Source organism: Sphaerodactylus townsendi, linkage group LG03 (assembly GCF_021028975.2).
Source record: "Sphaerodactylus townsendi isolate TG3544 linkage group LG03, MPM_Stown_v2.3, whole genome shotgun sequence".
Lineage (NCBI taxonomy): Eukaryota > Metazoa > Chordata > Lepidosauria > Squamata > Sphaerodactylidae > Sphaerodactylus > Sphaerodactylus townsendi.
In genome coordinates, this window is record NC_059427.1 from 150191254 (window position 1) to 150206300 (window position 15047).

Here is a 15047-nt window from a genome sequence, read left to right on the forward strand (position 1 = left end):
CATACTCTTCTTCTTCTTCTTCTTCTTCTTCTTCTTCTTCTTCTTCTTCTTCTTCTTCTTCTTCTTCTTCTTGACAACAGAGATCAGTTCTCCTGGAGAAAACAGCTGCTCTAAGCAGAGTCTACTGTAGGGGTGGCCAATCTATGGTGCTCCAATTGGCCAGGGGATGATGAGAATTGTAGCCCATGAACATCTGGAGCACCATAGGTTGACCACCCCTGGCGGCATTATATCTGCTAAAGTGTAAAGGATTCAATGGTGTTGATGAGCGGGGCAGCCGCCTGGCCTTGACTACATTCCACAGCCCGGGCGATGGGCCAGCTTCTCCGGCGGAGACCGTATCTCTGCGAGGGAGATGAGACCTCCGTTCCCATGGGAATCCGGGAGGGGGGATGGGATGGACAGAGTTATAACCTGTGTTTCTGGCGGGAGATCTTATTCCTGCCACTGCGTGTACGTGAGCTTTCTAAGATGTCTGAATAAACGGTCTTTTACACCCCAAAAGCCTTTTATTTCTGCTTCTATGGAATTCCGGCCCCCCCTGCGCAACCGCTGCCTCAACCTGCTCAACCTGCGCAACCGCCGCCCCTGCGGGCGCCAAGGGCCGTGGAGAGGGGATACTACAGACCTCCAATACCTGCCCGTTTCGATGGGACCGCTTCCAAACTTCCCTACTTCATCTTGCAACTCGATGCCCACATGGAAGACTATGACGATTTATACCGGTCTGAGCGCGAAAAAATACGGGACATCGGCTCAGTCCTGGATGGGGCGGCAGCCGACTGGTTTGTGACTCTTTTGAACCTGCAAGATGAAGATACTCGCACGGTGCCCGCATTCCTCCAGTTCTTCCTAAGGGTTCGCCTTCCAAGATCCGGGTGCTTCGGAAAATGAAGCCATCCGGGCATCTCATCAAAACTATTCAGCAAGGCAACCGCTCGTTTGCAGAATTTGCCCGTGAATTTCGTATGCGGCGCAAGCTGTTCGACTCCCTCCTGAGTATTCTGAGCGCATGAAATGCTAATACTTCTCGGATGCCAGTTGCTAATTGCAAGCTGCGTGAAACGGTGGTGTTTTTAATTCGGGTTCCCCGCGACTATTGTTGATTGGATTGAACTGGGATCCCAGGTATGCGTCTCGCTTGGAGTAATCGTGCCGGAGGCTCACGCCCAAAACCTGCCACTGCGCTTCACCAAGCCTTCCAGCCGCCTCCACCGAGACCACCTCCGAGCGCCGCCGCCGACCACCGTGTACTTTACCGCGGAGGACCAGGTCATCTGGCCGCCAACCGCCCGAAAAAGCAGAAGCTAAATCGCTCCGCCGCCACAAGCACTCCATCTGCCAAGCCATCGCGCAAATCCGGGCCGCCCCCAACAGGCTCATCTAAGGCAGTCATCGAAGGCGCACTCCAGAGGAGGGGGAAGTAGTCGTTTGCCTTTCTTCAGCCCCCATGGACATGGGTTCGACTCCAGACGCGGTGAGTGAAGGCAGCGCTCCCATTACAATCCAAGCGTTTCTGGCTAACCCCGCTAAGCATACCCGTATTATAGCCTCAGCCCTTTGTGGGATTCTGGTTGCTCCCATTGCTTAATGCGGCCCCTGGTGGCGGAGGGAGCTAGGTTCCAGACCAAGTCCCCCTGGCTAAGCCTTATATACCATTCACTCCAATGGACGGTAGTCCTCTCGGGAGCTAAGGGACCAGCCCAGTTCAAAAACGCAACTGGTTCTCACGACCATTGGGAGAAAATTAGTTTTATTTTGGCGCCAGTACAAACACTCTATAGTTCTGGGTATGCCATGGTTGTTGTTGTATGAACCAAAATCTCTTTGGAAAGAAAGGATCTTAGAATTCACTGACCCCTCCCCGCGGTGAACAATACATGAATTGGGGGGAAAACTCGGCTTCTCTTGACACACACACCCCCTGGCTTCTATCAGCGACACTCCCGATTCTCCACCGTATCCAATCATGCATACCAAGATCTAGCCAGAGTATTTCAGGAACAAGAATGCGATCAGTTGTTGCCTCCATAGAGCATCCTGACTGCAAAATCGTGAATACAGCCAGGGGCGCAACTGCCCAAGGGTAGAATTCCACCGCGATGAGTCCCAATGAGGAGAAGGAACTTCGTGCCTTCTTAGACAAGAACCTCGCTCGCGGGTTCATACGGCGGGCTACCAAACACACACATGCTGCTCCTGTATTGTTCGTAAAAAAGAAAGATGGGTCTTTACGGCTCTGCACAGATTACCGAGGACTCAATGCAGTCTCCCTATCCAATAAATACCCTTTGCCATTAATCAAGGACCTTTTAGACGCATTGGGCAAGGGACGCATCTTTACTAAATTGGACTTGAGAGAAGCTTACTACAGGGTCAGAATTGCTGAAGGCTATGAACACTTGACTGCATTTAACACAAAGTTTGGACAGTTTGAATACTTAATAATGCCATTCGGGTTAAGTGGGGCCCCCGGAGCTTTTATGGCCCTTATCAACGAAGTTCTCCATGATTTATTGTACAAGGGAGTAGTGGTGTACTTAGATGACGTGTTAATTTATTCACAAACCATGGAGGAGCATGAAGCATTGGTTCGGGAAGTATTGAAACGTTTGCTCAACAACTCCCTCTTTGCCAAACTTTCCAAGTGCTGTTTCCACCAAACCTCTATTGACTATTTGGGTTACCGGATCTCGCCCGAGGGCCTAAAAATGGATCCTGCTAAGATTGATGCAGTCCTCCAATGGCCTGCCCCTACCAACCGAAAAGAACTCCAATCTTTTCTAGGTTTTGCTAATTTCTATCGTGACTTTATACCCCAATTCGCTGAACTGACTCTCCCTCTCACAGACCTCTTACGCACTAAGGGTAAAGATCCACTGACCGCCAAGCCCGGGGCCCCCCTTTCCTGGTCTGAAGAATGTCAGACGGCCTTTCAGCTTTTAAAATCTGCTTTTACCACCGAACCTATCCTAAAGCACCCTGACCCAGATCTCCCGTTTGTGGTTCACGTGGATGCCTCGGACAAAGCGCTTGGGGCAGCCCTGTTGCAGAGAAATAAAGATGATAGGCTGGTTCCGTGTGCTTATTTATCAAAGAAATTCTCCGGTGCTGAACTCAACTGGACTGTAGGCGATAAAGAGACTGCGGCCATCAAAGTAGCACTCTCTACTTGGCGCCACTGGCTGGAGGGGGCTAAACACCCCTTTCAGGTTTGGTCGGATCACAAGAACTTGGCCGCCCTCTCCACCCCCCTCAAGATGTCCGCGAAGCAACTTCGTTGGGCCGATTTCTTTTCTCGTTTCTCTTTCACAGTCCATTTTTTTCCCGGAAAAACCAATAAACTGGCTGATGCGCTCTCGCGCCTACCCGGGGAGGGGGGTGGAGCTGCCTTACGGGACATCCCGCGCACTGTTCTCTCCCCCTCCCAATTGGGGCTGGCTGTCACCCGATCTCAGACATCCGCTCCTCCTTCTCCGCCCATTCCCAGCCTGGTCTCTCCTTTCCTACGGGAACTCGAGGAGGCGGGGCTGCGCGAGCCTCCGGCGGAGGAAGGTGACTCCCAATTGCGTTTGGAGAATGGCGTTTGGCGGCGGGGGGAGTGTTGGTACGTGCCTCCCCCCCTCCGTAAGCAGGTTCTCGAGGCCTGCCATGATGCCCGCTCGGCTGGACATTTTGGCTTTCTAAAAACTCTGCATTTGGCCCGCCGTCAGTTCTGGTGGCGCGCGATGCGCAAGGACATTGAGACGTATATTAAAGGTTGCTCTGTTTGTGCAGAAGCCAAGAACATTCCGGGAAAACCCCATGGTCTGTTGAAACCTCTCCCGGTGGCCTCCCGCCCCTGGGAAGTCATCTCCATGGATTTTATTACAGATTTGCCAGAAAGTCATGGCAACACGGTCTTGTGGGTGGTGGTGGACTTATTTTCTAAACAAGCCCATTTCATCCCATGTGCTTCCATCCCCTCCGCTCCTAAGTTAGCGCGTCTGTTCATTCAGCATGTTTACCGTCTACACTCCGCCCCCGTTAAGGTGGTCTCCGACCGCGGCCCCCAATTCATTTCAAAGTTCTGGAAAGCTTTTCTAGGGTTGTTAGGGGCCGCCCCGGCGGTTGCCGCCCCCTACCACGTTCAAAGTGACGGTGAGTCGGAGAGAACGAACAGAACCCTAGAGCAGTATTTACGTTGTTACACCAACTACCACCAAGACAATTGGTGCGAGCTAATTCCGTTTGCAGAGTACGCCTATAATAATGCGGTTCATAGCAGTACAAAAAAAACCCCCTTCGAAATTGTGTCCGGTCGCTCCTTCCCGCCGTTGCCGCAACTGCCTGCGGAAGCACTGGATCCTCCGGAGTTTCAGCAGTGGATTTCATCTCTGGCTGAGGGGTGGAAAATGGTCCAGACTGCCTTACAGCAGGCTAAAGACTCCCAAAAGCTGCAAGCAGATAAGCACCGCTCGGATTTCCCTCTGCGTGTGGGCGCCTGGTTGTATTTGTCTACCAAAAATCTCAGAGACGTGCATAAATTTTCAAAACTAGGCAAAAGATTCGTGGGACCTTTTCAGATTACTAAAGTGATTAATGATGTCACTGCCCGATTGGATTTGCCTAACTCTCTTAGTAATATTCATCCTGTCTTCCATTCCAGTTTACTCAAGGAGGCTCCCGTTTCCGATGCCTGGCACGACCCACCGGAGAGACCCCCACCGACTATTATTGATGGCCACAAGCATTACGAAATTGACGCCATCCTGGACTCTCGCTTTAATCGCAAACGCTTACAATATTTAGTCTCTTGGGTGGGGTATTCCTCTGGGTATAATCAATGGGTTTATTCCGAAAATATTGACGCCCCCGCCCTCATTTCTGCTTTCCACCGCGCCTTTCCGCACAAACCTGGGGGGGAGGGGTCTTTTTTAAGGGAGGCAGAGTGTAAAGGATTCAATGGTGTTGATGAGCGGGGCAGCCGCCTGGCCTTGACTACATTCCACAGCCCGGGCGATGGGCCAGCTTCTCCGGCGGAGACCTTATCTCTGCGAGGGAGATGAGACCTCTGTTCCCATGGGAATCCGGGAGGGGGAATGGGATGGACAGAGTTATAACCTGTGTTTCTGGCGGGAGATCTTATTCCTGCCACTGCGTGTACGTGAGCTTTCTAAGATGTCTGAATAAACGGTCTTTTACACCCCAAAAGCCTTTTATTTCTGCTTCTATGGATATAATGCCGCCAGGGGAATTCCTTACATAAAGTCTCTTCCCTCCCTAAACTGCCCCCGTCCCAGGCCCCAAATCTCCAGGGTTCCCGAACCAGGATCGGTGACCCTACCCGTCCGTTTCTTCTCAGATATTGTGCTCCCTTCTGCCCCCAGAAATATGGTCGTGGCTCTGAAGGAGCTGTCCATCCGTGGAGACTTCCGGACTACAGTGGAGTACCTGATCAAGCTACTGGAGACTGAGAGCTTCCAACAGAACCGCATCGATACTGGCTGGTTGGATCGGCTCATTGCAGAGAAAGTGCAGGTGAGATCGGGGTTCCTTTATTAGATTAAAAATACTTAGGGGGTGGGGGGGGTGAGGGGAGCAAGTTATTGCTAACAAACATGAATGCTTCTTGACATAAAGTGATGGAACATAAGAACATAAGAACAAGCCAGCTGGAATTGTAGTGCATAACATCTGGAGTGCCAAAGGTTCGCCACCACTGCCCTAGCTGCAGGGTGCTGGAACCGAGGATTCTTGTCCTCAGTTCCATTATTTATTCTATGTACAAAAACAGGCAGCAACCAATCAGCTTTCCCGGTCTCTCATTGGTGCTGACGGAGCTACATAGTTTCGCTTTGCTGTCGCTCCCCAGCCCTGTTTCCCGCTCCAATGCAAAAAGGCGGGAACTGGGGGTTGCTGGGAATTGAAGTCCTGACAGCGGGGAGGTATAAATCCAAACTTGACTCTACCACTACCTGATAAAACAGCAGCGTCTTATTAATTCTCTGTTCGAGGGACAAGGCCTTTTTCGTTCTCCAGGCCTGCTGGCAACTCGGGCTCCGGCTCAGGTTCCGAGCCGGTTTCTTGGCGGCGTTCCTCAGCTGCCGCTTCTAGCTTTGCTGCCGTTCCTGCAAGGTTGAGCCGTGTGGTAGACCTCTGCTGTCCAAGGTGTTGCAGCCCACCTTACTTCTGACTGGGAATGCCTCCTGCCTTGTCCCGGGGATGGCAGAGGCCCGAGACCTCAGGAGCTGACTCTTCCTCCTCCACTTCCTCCTGCTCGGTCCTTTTACCTACCGTCCCGTGGCCATGTCTAGTTCCTGCCTCTCCTGGCTTACTGCTGTCTGTCTGGCCTCCTGCCTTCATCCTTCCCTCTGCACCTCTTAGGACTGCCCTCATCCTTCCCTCTGCACCTCTTAGGACTGCCCTCATCCTTCCCTCTGCACCTCTTAGGACTGCCCTCATCCTTCCCTCTGCACCTCTTAGGACTGCCCTCATCCTTTCCTCTGCACCTCTTAGGACTGCCCTCATCCTTTCCTCTGCACCTCTTAGGACTGCCCTCATCCTTCCCTCTGCACCTCTTAGGACTGCCCTCATCCTTCCCTCTGCACCTCTTAGGACTGCCCTCATCCTTCCCTCTGCACCTCTTAGGACTGCCCTCATCCTTCCCTCTGCACCTCTAGGACTGCCCTCATCCTTCCCTCTGCACCGCTTAGGACTGCCCTCACCCTTCCCTCTGCACCTCTTAGGACTGCCCTCATCCTTCCCTCTGCACCTCTTAGGACTGCACTCATGTGCACTCCTTCTCCTCCCCACCCCCCAGACTGAGAGTGCTCTGGGGCTGTCCAGGATTTTGGACAGGGAGAAGTTTTGACCTGCCTTGGCTCCTTTCATTGGAGATGTTGGGGGCTGAACTTGGGGGTCCGTGAGTGACAAGCCAGAGCGGTGGATCTGAGCCAAAGCCGTCTGAACTCTCAAGTAACATTAAACATCTTTCTCCTTTTTCTCCCCAGGCAGAGAGGCCGGACACCATGCTCGGAGTCGTGTGTGGGGCTCTTCACGTTGCCGACGTGAGCTTTCGGAATAGCGTCTCCAACTTCCTGCACTCCCTGGAGAGGTAGGACTGGACATTGGGTATTTAAAAGCACACTTCTGATTGGTCGCCCACAAACCTTCCTGCGGCGGCTGTGTCCTTTTGGGCTGCGTAGTTTTGTGGTGGTTGAGGAAAGTGCTGTTTGGGTGCATCCGATTCATGGCCACCCTGTAGGGCAGGGGGTGGCCAACCTATGGCGCTCCAGATGTTCACGGACTACAATTCCCATCAGCCCCAACTGGCCATGCTGATGGGAATTGTAGTCCATGAACATCTGGAGAGCCGCAGGTTGCAGATCCCGGCCCTAGAAGCTAAAATGACAAAACTGAGGCTATTGTATCTTCCTCATGTTATGAAAAAGACAAGAGTTGCTGGAAAAGGCAGTTAGGCCAGGGATGAAGAAGAGTTTGGGTTTATATCCCCCCTTTCTCTCCTGCAGGAGACTCAAAGGGGCTGACAATCTCCTTGCCCTTCCCCCCTCACAAGAAACACCCTGTGAGGTGGGTGGGGCTGAGAGAGCTCCGAGAAGCTGTGACTAGCCCAAGGTCACCCAGCTGGCGTGTGTGGGAGTGCACAGGCTAATCTGAATTCCCCAGAGAAGCCTCCACAGCTCAGGCGGCAGAGCTGGGAATCAAACCCAGATTAGATACACGAGCTCTTAACCTCCTACGCCACTGGATGACATTGCAGGCAGTAGGAAAAGAGGAAGGAAGACCCAGCAGGAGATGGATTGACTCAGTCCAGAACGCTGCCATCATCCGTTTTCATAGACCTGAACAAGGCCGTTCATGATAGGACATTTTGGAGATCACTCATTCATAGGACCCCGCCCCCCAACTGAAACAGTCCCAACAAAGCAGAGGTTCTGCAGGTGGGTTTGATCCAGGAATCGAGAGACCTCCTGTCCTGGAGGGGTGTTCCATCATAGCTTTGTTGCTGCTGGTCCCAGCCCTCCTGTTGGATAACCAGGGGTCAGCGGTGGCCGGGGGTGCCAATTACAACTCCTCCCAGGTTGAGAGGATCCGACCACTGTGGTGCGTCTCCTGGCGACACGTAGATTAGATCATGGCAATGCTGTCTATGCGAGGGTGCCCTTAAAAATGGTCTGGAAGCTACAGTTAGTAGAGGATGCTTCAGCCGGGAGGTTGGCTAGAGTGGGTTGTAAGGAGTGTCCAACTCTGGCGCTTCAGATGTTCATGGACTACAATTCCCATCAGCCCCTGCTGGCATGGCATGCCAGCAGGGGCTGATTAGAATTATAGTCAGTGGCGGGATCCAAAAATTTTAGTAACAGGTTCCCATGGTGGTGGGATTCAAACTGTGGTGGGCGGGGCACGGCAGGGGCGGGCATTTCGGGGGCGCGGCATTCCTGGGCGGGGCTGTGGCAAGGACGCAGCCACTGCGTCGGTCCTTGGGCGGGAAACGAATGCACACAGGCGCAGGCTGCCACGCACGCCGGTGCACCTCCTGCTAGACTGCTTCAAGTTCTGCGTGCTACTGCTGAGAGGAGGGGCGTAACTAAGGCAAAAATCACGTGGCAACATCCCCAATTAGTAACCCCCTCTCGGCACACACAAATAATGAGTAACCTACTCTCGGGAACCTGTGAGAACCTGCTGGATCCCACCTCTGATTATAGCCCATGAACATCTAGAGCGCCAGAGTTGGACACCTCTGGAGTAGATCATTCCAGTCCAGTTGGAAGCAAACTGACGGCCTGTTTGCTTCCAGGCTCAATTCAAGGTTCTGGTATTGACCTTTAAAACCCTGTACAGCTTGAGGCCAGCTTAACTGAAGGACTACCTTCTTCCATATGAGCCTCTCTGTCCACTCTTTGGTGGCCTTGCTTTGGGTGCCCCCCTCCCCCAATCTGAGTCTACAGCAGGCGTCTTCAAACTATGGCCCTCCAGATGTTCAGGAACTACAATTCCCATCAGCCCTGCTACTTGGCCATGATGGCAGAGGCTGATGGGAATTGTAGTTCCTGAACATCTGGAGGGCCATAGTTTGAAGACCTCTGGTCTACAGGAAGCTGCTCAGGAAGGGCCTTCTTCATCATGGCCCCCAAACTTTGGAACTCCCTACCCAGGGAGATTTGTCCGTTTCCCCTCTACAGTCGCCTTCTGCCCACAGGTGAAGACAGAGGTGGCATGGAAGTGCTTTAAACGAATAACAGGTAAATTTCTCATAGGCAGGGTTTGAAATAGCTTTTTATAAAGATCCACTGATATCCATAATCCCCATCCAAACTTAAATGTATAAAAATGTATAAAAAAAACAGGGTGAAGAAGACCAGTGTCCTGTTGAACTCTTCTGTGCCTGGAATCACAGCCTGGGAAAACCTCAACAGCCAAAAGCAGATCCGTGTGTTTGGTCCTCTCTTAATCATTAGCTGACTGGAAACCGGCTTGTGCTGTAGAGAGTGTCTTAACCTACTGCAACTGTGTATGGTTCTCCAGTTGCACAGTGGCAGATAGGAAGGCGCTCCAAAGGGTGATCACGACTGCACAGAGAATTATCGGCTGCCCTCTCCCCTCCTTGGAAGAACTCTATCATTCCCGAAGCCTAAAGAAAGCCCAAAATATTCTGAGAGACCCGTCTCACCCAGCACACTCTCTTTTTGAGCTGTTACCATCCGGCAGACGATACAGGTCTATCAAAACTAGGACAAAGAGGCTTAGAGACAGCTTCTACTCTAGAGCTGTGGCCATGCTGAACTCCGCGGCTTCGTGTTGATGTGTTCGGGGCTGTGCAGGGATGGGTGGAAGAAGGGGAAAGTGAGGATGGGGCATGAGTCTGAAATAGTGTGCATCGAGGAATGCTGCTGTAAATTCTGTTGTGCGTGCACAATGACAATAAAATGCTTATGCTTATGACTGTTCTGTTCAACAACGCTTCCCTGCCATCTTTCAGGGGCCAAGTCCTGCCTGCTCATACACTTCTGAACACTGTGGATGTCGAACTGATTTACGAAGGGAAGAAGTACGTTATGAAGGTATTGTGTTTCTCTTGAAAGCGATATGTAGTCCCAGTTCTACTTCCTCTCTTTATTCAGCACCCGTTCTCCGTTGCACTTCCAATCAAATCCGAGGCAGGTTCCAGAAAGTCAAAATCAGTAAAACGAATGTTATAATCTGCACTGAAACCAGCTCACTTGGTTTATTGATATTGATATTGAAACAGCCAGAAGGCTGTTAAGTGATTATTGGTGAAAGTTCACCCCACTCCCTTGCTGTGCTCTGAGTAGTCACATAGTGACCCCCTGCCTATGGATTAACCTATATAGTTCAGGAGTGCTGCAAGAATCAGGCTTGTGTTCCGTAGCTAACCTGGACATTCTCTTCTGCCATATATTCCTTCACTCTTGCAGGTGACCCGGCAGTCTCCAAACTCCTACGTGGTCATTATGAACGGCTCCTGCGTAGAGGTCGATGTTCACCGGCTCAGCGATGGGGGGCTTCTTTTATCATACGACGGAAGCAGCTACACCACTTATATGAAGGAGGAAGTGGACAGGTAGCCCTCCCTAGCAGTCCTCAGAGCTGCAATTTAGAAAAAAATCCCTCTTCTCCAGTGTGGTGTAAGAACATAAGAACATAAGAACAAGCCAGCTGGATCAGACCAGAGTCCATCTAGTCCAGCTCTCTGCTACTCGCAGTGGCCCACCAGGTGCCTTTGGGAGCTCACCTGCAGGATGTGAAAGCTATGGCCTTAAGAACATAAAAAAGAGCCTGCTGGATCAGACCAGAGTCCCTCTAGTCCAGCTCTCTGCTACTTGCAGTGGCCCACCAGGTGCCTTTGGGAGCTCATGTGCAGGATGTGAAAGCAATGGCCTGCTGCTGCTGCTGCTGCTCCCAAGCACCTGGACTGTTAAGGCATTTGCAATCTCAGATCAAAGAGGATCAAGATTGGTAGCCATAAATCGACTTCTCCTCCATAAATCTGTCCAAGTCCCTTTTAAAGCTATCCAGGTTAGTGTAGTGGTTAAGACCAGTGGACTCTAATCTGGAGAACTGGGTTTGACTCCCTGCTCCTCCACATAAAGCCTGCTGGGTGACCTTGGGCCAGTCACAGTTCTCTCAGAGAGCCTTGTCCAGGGGGGCTGGGATTCTGTGAGGAGTTAATCCCCATCAGACGCAGAGACTTCTATTCTCCCATATCTTGTTGCCAGACAAGCACTCCTTCTTTGCCTCTGCTTCTGCCTCCTGTGCACAGCTGGCTTATCACTGGTTTCCCTAAAACAGGGGTGGCCAACCTATGGCACTCCAGATGTTCATGGACTGCAATTCCCTTCAGTCCCTGCCAGCATGGCCAATTGGTGGGAATTGTACTCCATAAACATCTGGGGTGCCATAGGTTGGGAATTGTACTCCATAAACATTTGGGGTGCCTTACATTGGCCACCCCTGCCCTAGAAGGATCTGCAGGCTCCTCCACCTGCACATCATCAAGCTGGGAGTTGGCTCTGCTGCCAGGTCTTCCTCTGGAGCAGCCTCCTCTGACTGCACTGTCCTTGAGTTCTGCCTCAGAGTCCTCCATGTCCTGGTAGGTACCCAGGGTCTGACTTATGACACCTAGAGACAGGCCAGGGAAGAAAAAGAATCAGGGTACCAGAACACCCTCTCAGCATCTCTACACTCACCTCATCACCTCTTGCTGCCAGACAAGCACTCGTTCTTTGCTTCTGAAGCAGCTGCCTCTGCTTCTGCCTCCTGTGCACAGCTGGCTCATCACTGGGTTCCCTAGAAGGATCTGCAGGCTCCTCCACCTGAACGTCATCAATCAGGGAAGGGCTGGGAGTTGGCTCTGCTGCCAGGTCTTCCTCTGGAGCAGCCTCCTCTGACTGCACTGTCCTTGAGTTCTGCCTCAGAGTCCTCCATGTCCTGGTAGGTACCCAGGGGCTGACTCATGACACCTAGAGACAGGCCAGGGAAGAAAAAGAATCAGGGTGCCAGAACACTCTCTCAGCATCTCTACACTCACCTCATCACCTCTTGCTGCCAGGCAAGCACTCCTTCTTTGCTTCTGAAGCAGCTGCCTCTGCTTCTGCCGCCTGTGCACAGAAGGATCTGCAGGCTCCTCCACCTGAACATCATCAATCAGGGAAGGGCTGGGAGTTGGCTCTGCTGCCAGGTCTTCCTCTGGAGCAGCCTCCTCTGGCTGCACTGTCCTTGGGTTCAGAGTCCTCCGTGTCCTGGTAGGTACCCAGGGGCTGTAGAGCAGCTGCCAGTCTGAGTAGACAATACTGACCTTCACTTTGAGGGACCAAGGGTCTGATTCAGTCCAAGGCAGCTTCATGTGTTCGTGTGTGTGAGTGACCGGCTTAGTACCCTGGGCGACCCAGGTTTGGATCCTTGCTTCTTCCGGGTGACCTTGGCCTGTCGCTAACTTTCAGCCTGGCCTAACTCACAGGGTTGTTGTGAGAAAATGGAGGATGGGAAAACAATATTCTAAGCCAGTGTTTCTCAACCTTTTCGAGGTCAGGGTACCCTTGACCTCACTCTTCATATCTCACGGTACCCCTGCCGCCACCCTCCACCTACTGTTCCCATTGCCCCTGCTTGCCACACCCCCCACCTTCCCCTCCCAGGGTGAAGGGAAGCACTGGGGGTGGTGGCGGCTGCTGACCTTGTGGCAGGCCCTCCCCATGGGCCAGCTCCATGTCCTTGCTGGCACCGGTGGGAGACACCACAAAAATGAGGGGGGGCAGTAGTGTTGCCGCGGTACCCCTGGGACATGCTCACGGCACCCCAGGGTTCAGAATGGCTGTTCTAAGCTTTTCTGAGTCCTAACTGGGGAGAAAAGCTGCTGCGCCAACAGTTTGCATATGTTTGGGTTTGCCATCCTGTGTTTTTTAATGGCCCAACAGTATTCTGACTCCAGGATATATTGGGATCTATGCTGGTGTCATTCTCTGTTAAGGAGGATCCCATCTAATGGGAGGCTCTGGGAGTGGGCTGATCCTAACAGTCCAGAAGATCTTCCTGAATGCAAATCCAAATAGGTCTGATAGGGAAAAGTGCATGTTTTAGCACTGAGCTGTGACCCTTCCCCAAGGGAATTCTGTTGGGTTCAACTCCACCTCTCCTTGCCTTTTAGAAGAAGAAGAAGAGTTTGGATTTATATCCGCCCCCCTTTCTCCCCTGCAGGAGACTCAAAGGGGCTGACAATCTCCTTGCCCTTCCCCCTCTCACAACAAAAACCTTGTGAGGTAGGTGGGGCTGAGAGAGCTCCTAGAAGCTGTGACTAGCCCAAGGTCACCCAGCTGGCGTGTGTGGGAGTGCACTGGCTAATCTGAATTCCCCAGAGAAGCCTCCACAGCTCAGGCGGCAGAGCCGGGAATGAAACCCGGTTCCTCCAGATTAGATACGCGAGCTCTTCACCTCCCTCGGATGAGATTATGAGTTGAGAGGTTATTTCTTATTCCGTCTCGACAGTCTACCTCAACTGCTTCCCCTTCCAGGTACCGCATCACCATTGGCAACAAGACCTGCGTCTTCGAGAAGGAAAACGACCCGTCCATTCTGCGTTCGCCTTCGGCAGGAAAGCTCATCCAGTACGTGGTGGAAGATGGCGGCCATGTTTTCTCAGGCCAGTGCTTTGCTGAGATTGAGGTAAAAGGTTATTTCCACAAGGCAGAGGCCAATCCACCTCAGCAACAGTTTCTTTGAGAATTTCTTACTAACTTTATACCTGATTAGTTAATTGGAATCCAAGATGGTGACACTGGGGAAAGACGCTAGCTGTGCTGCTACGAAAAAACCGTAAATTTACCTTGATTCTGCTGCTGTTATATATGGTTTTAAACAATTTTGACTGTGTAGTTTCTTTGGAACCAGTGGAACCAAATGTTCCCCTTTGGGCTGCAGTGCTTAGTCGATTTAATTAACAGTTTTAAAAGGGGGCTTAAAAAGTCACCCAACTGATTTAAAAAAAGGAACATGTACAAATATTTTTAATAATTTAAAAATCTGAAGGTGGGAAATGGCAAGCATTCTCTTTAGTCACCCAAGGAGGAATTCCTCTTCAGAAGAAGAAGAAGAAGAAGAAGAAGAATTTGGATTTATATCCCCCCTTTCTCTCCTGCAGGAGACTCAAAGGGGCTGACAATCTCCTTGCCCTTCCCCCCTCACAACAAACACCCTGTGAGGTGGGTGGGGCTGAGAGGGCTCCAAGAAGCTGTGACTAGCTCAAGGTCACCCAGCTGGCGTGTGTGGGAGTGCACAGGCTACTCTGAATTCCCCAGATAAGCCTGCACAGCTCAGGCAGCAGAGCTGGGAATCAAACCCGGTTCCTCCAGATTAGATACACGAGCTCTTAACCTCCTATGCCTCTGCTGCTCCACAGCTGCTAACTTGGTTGCATCATCTCAACATATGTTGCTTTTCTTCAGAATTGACTCTGCAAACTAAATCTGTCGGTTAAAAATCATAGAATTAAAGTAGACAGCCGCATTAGGAGCTGGGGTGGTGCGTACTGGCTGAGAGGCTGAGTTGCAGTCTTGGAAATCACTATGTTCACCCCCGTCATGGACTCTCTAGGAGCCTTCGGGCAGCCATCCCTTTTCACTGTCTCCCAGCTTTGATATGCGGAGGGCTACCTACGAAGCTGTTGGGAGGTTAGCTGTATAGAATCGAATCATAGAGTTGGAAGAGACCCCAAGGAAGGGCCATCAAGTCCAATCCACCTGCCATGCAGGAACACACAATCAAAGCACTCCCGACATATGCTCATCCAACTTCTCTTTAAAAACCTCCAAAGAAGGAGACTCCACCACCCCCCGAGGCGGTGAATTCCGCTGTCGAGCAGCCCTGAACGGTCAGGAAGTTCTTCCTAATGTTTAGGTGGAATCTCTTTTCCTGCACCTTGAATCCATTACTCCGTGTCCTAGTCTGTGAGGCAGCAGAAAACAAGCTTGCTCCCTCTTCGACATGGCATCCCTTCAAATATTTAAACATAGCTATCATGTCCCCCC

At 51.7% G+C, this 15047-nt stretch overlaps 1 protein-coding gene across 1 annotated transcript; it reads left to right on the forward strand.

The window, feature by feature from the left end:
* Positions 1 to 5373: 5373 nt before the first annotated feature.
* LOC125427924 (acetyl-CoA carboxylase-like) lies at positions 5374 to 13743 on the forward strand. The gene is made up of 5 exons (XM_048487492.1): positions 5374 to 5520; positions 6993 to 7096; positions 9986 to 10067; positions 10443 to 10588; positions 13536 to 13743. The coding sequence occupies exons 1-5, from the start codon at positions 5374 to 5376 to the stop codon at positions 13741 to 13743; spliced, it is 687 nt and encodes a 228-aa protein (XP_048343449.1).
* Positions 13744 to 15047: the final 1304 nt, after the last annotated feature.

Coding starts and splice junctions, on each gene's coding strand:
- LOC125427924 (XM_048487492.1), top strand. CDS start 5,374: ATGGTCGTGGCTCTGAAGGAGCTGTCCATCCGTGGAGACTTCCGGACT. Junction 7,097..9,985: donor TTCCTGCACTCCCTGGAGAG/GTAGGACTGGAC, acceptor GCCATCTTTCAG/GGGCCAAGTCCTGCCTGCTC. Junction 10,589..13,535: donor ATGAAGGAGGAAGTGGACAG/GTAGCCCTCCCT, acceptor TTCCCCTTCCAG/GTACCGCATCACCATTGGCA.